Source organism: Muscardinus avellanarius (assembly GCF_963383645.1).
Source record: "Muscardinus avellanarius genome assembly, chromosome: 4".
NCBI lineage: Eukaryota > Metazoa > Chordata > Mammalia > Rodentia > Gliridae > Muscardinus > Muscardinus avellanarius.
The window spans coordinates 87,485,093-87,491,092 of NC_137789.1; the positions used below are offsets into that span (position 1 = coordinate 87,485,093).

At 42.0% G+C, this 6,000-nt stretch overlaps 1 protein-coding gene across 1 annotated transcript in view; it reads left to right on the top strand.

Moving 5' to 3' along the window:
- Window positions 1-6,000, top strand: part of USP54 (ubiquitin specific peptidase 54) — a gene marked incomplete at both ends in the record, with an annotated part of 97,237 nt that overhangs the window by 58,394 nt on the left and 32,843 nt on the right. Inside the window, 1 exon segment of the mRNA XM_080693549.1 lies at window positions 671-804. Coding sequence (XP_080549675.1) covers window positions 671-804 — 134 coding nt within the window.

Consider the following 6,000-nt stretch of genomic DNA (forward strand, 5'->3'; position numbering starts at 1 on the left):
TTTCTTTCTTTATTTAGTGGTACTGGGGATGGAACCCAGGGCAACCTACCTCTGAGCTACACCCCAGCCATATTCTTTATTCTTTACTTTGAAATAGGGTCTCACTGAGTTGCAAAGGGCTTCACTAAGTACCTAAGGCTGTCAACGAACCACGATCCTCCTGTCTCAGCCTCCCATATGTTGGGATTATAAGCATGTGCCACCATACTCGGCTTTTATTCTTTATTTTGAAATAAGGTCTCACTAATTTTCTGAGTACCTCACTAATGTGATCCTCCTATCTCAGCCTCCCAAGTACTAGAATACAAGTGTGCACCATTATATCTGGCTCTATTTTATTTTTTATTTTGAAACAAGGTTTCATGCTTAACAGAGGGCTTCACTAAATACTGAGGCTGGCCAAGAACCTGTAATCCTCCTGTTTTACTTGTCCAGGTACTTGGGATTACAGGGGTGTACTACACCCAGTTTAGCCTTGAATTTCTAAACTCAAGGGATCCTCCTTCATTACCCTTCTGAGTAGCTTGGACTATAGGTGCGTGCCAGAATGCTTTGCTCTCTAAAGCTTTAATTATACTAGCTTGATATTTTGTTGAGGAAATTTAAGTAGGAATGTTGCAAGTAACCATCCTTCTGATGCTTTTACTAGACTCTGGGTTCTCTTTTGAAGGGATCCAAGTGCTAAGAAATCAGCTGGGTTAATTCCTTCTTGGCGACATATCCCAAAGTCTCACAGCAACAGCATTCTTGAGGTGGATTCCACAGGATCCATGAGTGGCTGGACAAAGACTCAGCCCCTTTCAGGTGAGGAGAAGGAATGTGGATTTGGGTGACTGGATTTGACTATTAATTCTATCTGGGGGAATAGCCTTACCTGAGTACATTTGAAATTAGAGGACAGCTGTAGTTTGCGTATTCTATCAGAATGTAAATATGGAGGCATTTTTATCTTCATCTTTGGATTTAACTATTTTTTTGCTCTTTATCACGGCTTACCCAAACATTTCTACATTCAGAAGATCTCTTGTGGAATTAAGAAGGAATAGGAAGCGGGGCGTGGTGGCGCACGCTTGTAATCCCCATACTTGGGAGGTGGAAACAGGAGGATTGCGCTGGTTCGAAGCCAGCTGGCTTAAGAGACCCTGTTTCCAAATAAAAATATAAAATAGATCTGGGAGTGTAGCCTGGAGGTAGAAGGGTTTCCAGGAACCCCAGTACCAAAAAAAAAAAAAAAAGGAATAGGAATATGATTATAGCGGTAATTACAGCTGTTCCTCAGAAAAATGGCTTAGGACTTTCCTTGGTGTGGTGGAATTGTATTCAGTAAAGAATTTCTTCTTTTTTTTGGGGGGGGTACTGGGGATTGAACCCAAGGGCATTCTTCTGAGATACACCCCCAGCTCTATTTTTTATTTTTTGTTTTGAATCAGTGTCTCACTAAATTGTTCAGGCTGTATTTGAACCTGAAATTCTCCTGTGTCAACATCTCAAGCACTGGGATTACAGGCATGTACCACCAGCCTGGCAAGAAATTAATTTCTTATCAATTAGTACTATGAAATGAGATATGAAAGAGGAACATATTAGCCGAGCATGGTGGTGCATGCTTACAATCCCAGTACTTGAGAAACTAAGACAGGAAGATCACATACAGGTTTGAAGACAGCCTCAGCAAGTAGTGAGACTCTCATGAACCTAGTGAGACCCATTTTCAAAACAAAAATAAAGCCGGGCGTGGTGGCGCACGCTTGTAATCCCCGCGCTTGGGAGGCAGAGACAGGAGGATCATGCAGGTTCGAAGCCAGCCGCGTGTGCTGGCTTAGGAGACCCTGTTTCCAAATGAAAATGTGAAAATAGGTCTGGGAGTGTAGCCCGGAGGTAGAAGGGCTTCCAGGAACCCCAGTACCACACACACAAAAAAAAGACACACTTATCCTAGCCTTTAATTATTTAATTTTTGCACTACTGGGAATTAAACCTAGGAAATTCTTCCTCTGAGCTATACCCTACAGCACTACTTTTTATTCTTTATTTTGAAACAGGGTGTTACTTATTTGCAGAGTGCCTCACTAAGTAGCTGAGGCTGGCTGCAAACCAGCAGTTCTCCTGTTTTTAGCTTCCCAAGTACTGGAATTAGAGTTGTGTGCCTACCAGTTCATTTGGTAGTTACTGCAAGTTCTTAGAGGTGGTTGGGAAGTGTGTGGTAACAGTAAGAAAAAGGTACAAACTTTCTAGATATGCCTCTGAATGTCACTTGGCCCTTTGTTTTTGTTACCTTTAAGATTCTCTGCTTGGCTTCCACATTGGTCATTTTGATAATTATGTGGCGTGGGGATCCTCTTCTCCCATCCTGTCTAAAGGGAGTTCTATAAGTTTCCTGGACCTGTGTATCAACCTCTTCCTCTATATTTGGAAAATTTTATGCTATTACTTCCTTGAAGAGATTGTTGATCCCTTTGGTTTCACCTTCTTTTCCCTCCTCTATTCCAATTATTCTTAGGTTAGCTCTCTTAAAATGGGCCCATATTTCTTCAATGTCAGATTCTTGCTGTCGGATTGTTTTTCCCTAAATTAGAAACTATGCGTTCATTTTTGGAGTGATCATCTTCTAAGAGCGAGATTCTATTCTCCATGTGGTTTAATTGGTTGTTTATACTTTGAATTGAGGCCTTTACTTCATTAATTGCATCCTTTATCTCTCTTTGGCTCTCTCTGAATTCTTTTTGAAACAGCTCTATTATTTCTACAGTTATTTTCCTGATTTGATCTTCTAGAAATCTCTGAATTTCTGTTTTATCGGGTTCTGATGTTGTAGGGTTGTGGGCATTCATTGCTCCATTGTTATTCTTCTTTCCCATGATTTCAGAAGTTTGTGCCTTCTCTGGGTTCTTCTCTTGGGTCACTACGACTTCACTTAAGGTGCTCTGGATCTCGAGTCTGTGGTATCTCAGTCACCACTACTCCTTTACTGGGTTGTATTGCAGAGTCTTAGACCCAGGGAGTCAATCGAGGCTGCTTTAGACCATGGGGGGGTGCCAGGTTGGGCGTTCTCCTGCTGGGAGTTGTGATTATGGTGTGATATCTCTGCCACTGCTACTCCCTCACTAGGTCAAGTCTCTGGGAGTGCAGTACTGGGATTTCTTCTCTAGGGGCCACAATTTGACTCACTGTTGTTGAGTGAGCTGATAGAGCTGTAGTGAACTCGGTGAATTTGCTGCTATCCCCCCGGTGTCAATATAGTGCCACTGCCACGCCCTTGGCTGTGAGGCTGGCATATTTCTTCTCTGGTTTTGAACTCCGCTCTGAGTCCCTGCAGGTGTGCTGAGCCCAGCCACTGGGAGCTTTAGATGTTCCCTGCGCCGAAAAATCTGCCGAATCCCGCCTGGCTGTTCCACAGTGGCTCTCCTCGGCTTGTTGTCCACCGCTCCTCTCTGGAGCCTGGTGGGCTGTTGAGTGCATCAGTGTGTAGCCGTCCGGTGAACTCACTGCTGCCGCTGGCAGTAAGGTGCTGCTGCCGCGTCCTCGGTCGTGAGGCCGGCGTATCTCCTCTGTGGCTCTGAGCTCTGTTCTGAGTCCCCCTCCTCTCTGGGGCCTGATGCTGGAAGGGAAGATCTATTTTTTTGAAACAGAACTTCACTAAATTGCTTAGGCTCACTGCAAACTTGTGATCCTCTTGTCTTAACTTCCCAAGTTAAGTGCTAGGATTATAGGCATGCCCTACCATGCTTGATTTCCATAATTTGATCTAATCATTTTGTCAGTGCAGAGAACATTTTTATCTGGTCACTATTTAAAAAAACTACAGAAGTAAATCAAGTCCAATAACTCAGTAACCTACTTTTTTTTCCTTCTGAAATTGAAGGAGCCAGTTTTACCATGATGATCTTTCTACTTTTTCATTTTTTATGCCTATATAACTATACATATAAGTTCAGGAACCTATATACGAGCTACTACAACTTGTTTTTGTTTTACAGTGCTGGAAACCAAACCCATGGTCTTGAGTGTGCTAAACAAGTATTCTCCAACTGAGCTGCATCCTCAGCCTCCAACCACTGTTTCTCTTCTCCTCCTCCTCCCCCTCCTCCTCCCGCTCCCTCCTCCTCCCGCTTCCTCCTCCTCCTCCTCCTCCTCCTCTTCCTCCTCCTCCTCCTCCTCCTCCCCCTCCTCTTCCCGCTCCCTCCTCCTCCCGCTCCCTCCTCCTCCCGCTCCCTCCTCCTCCCGCTCCCTCCTCCTCCTCCTTCTTCTTCTTCTTCATTTTGAAACAGTGTCTAAGTTGCTGAAGCTGACCAAAAACCTGTGATCCTGCTATCTCACAAGCATGTACCACCACATGCATCTCTCACCACTATTTTTATTATGGTGCAGGCCTGTAATTCCAGTACTTGGGAAGCTGAGACAGGAGGATCACAGGTTCAAAACCAGCCTCAGCAACTTTGCTTAGGCACTCAGCAAATTAGCCAGACCTTGTTTCCAAATAAAAAATAAAGTTGGGTATAGTCTTGAGGTATAAGGCCCCTGGGTTCCATCCCGAGTACTACACCAAATAAAATAAAGTAAAATATGATGTAAATTAATATGTAATATAGTAAGTAAACATTAGTAAATATAATAAGTAAAATATAAATATAATAAGTAATAAAAACAACAAATAGTAAATAATATATAATTAATAAATAAGTATAATCATGCTTTAATTATTTTGTCATTTAAAGGGGTTCTTTTTTTTTGTCTTTTTTGGAACCGGGGATCGAACCCAGAGTGCCACACCTGCAAAGCAGGTGCTTTGCCACTGAGCTACATCCCGGTCATTTAAATTTTTAACTTAAGCCAGGTGTGGTGGCACATGCTTGTAATCTCAGCATTCGGGAAGCTGAGACCGGAGGATTGTAGTTCGCGAACAGCCTCAGCTACTTAATGAGACCTTCTGCAATTTAGTAAGACCCTGTTTCAGAATAAAGAATAAAAAAAAAAAAAATAGAGCTGGGGTTGTAGCTCAGAGGTAGAATGCTCCTGGGTTCCATCAACAGTACTAGCAAAAAAAAAAAAAAAAGAAAAAAAGAAAAGAAAAAGAAAAAGAAAAAAGAAAAAAATAGAATAAAGCCAGGTATGGTGACACACACTTGTAATCCCAGTACTTGCAAGACGGAGACAGTAGGATTGTGCAGGTTCAAAGCCAGCCTCAGCTACTTAGTGAGCCTCTCAGCAACTTAGCGAGACCCTGTTTTCAAATAAAATAGGTCTTTGTATTGTTGCCCAAAGGTAGAAAGCCCCTGGGTTCCATCCCCAGTACCATTAAAAAAAAAAAAAGTTAAAAAAAAAGAAGAAAGAATAAAAAACAATAGGGCTGGGTGTGTAGTTTGGGAATAGAATGCCCCTGGGTTAAATCTCCAGTACCACAAAAATCAATCAATCAGTCAATAAATAAAATTCATTTATCATAGACATTCTTCTAAATCTAGTTAGATCCATTCATGAACAATAAGGCAGTTGAGGTTTTTTTTTTTTCCTACTGTGGAAACTTGACAAACTTATTAGAGATGAAAATTAAGGATGAAGAATAATTTACTTGCATCCCTCGTAGAGCATGGATTATAAATTTAACCTACTTCATTTGAAGTCCCCTCTGCCTTTTACAGTCTGTGCTACATTTATGTGACTGAGTTTTCCTATTCCTGAAATGGCAGTAATAGTATCTGTCTTATCAGTTGTATGAACTAAACTAAAGAATATAGCCGGATATGGTGGCTCACGCTTGCAATCCCAGCATTCAGGAGGCTGAGACTGGAAGATAGCAATTCACGGCCAGTCTCAGCTACTTAGTGAGGTCCCCTGCAACTTAGATCCTATTTCAAAATAAAAGAGTAAAAAATAGGGCATGGGGTGCAGCTTGGAGTTCGAGTGCCTCTGGGTTCCATTCCCAGACCCGCAAAAAAAAAAAAAAGAATATATGTGAAAGTACTTAAAACTTTCTGGGTCTTCAAAAATGCTTAACAAAAG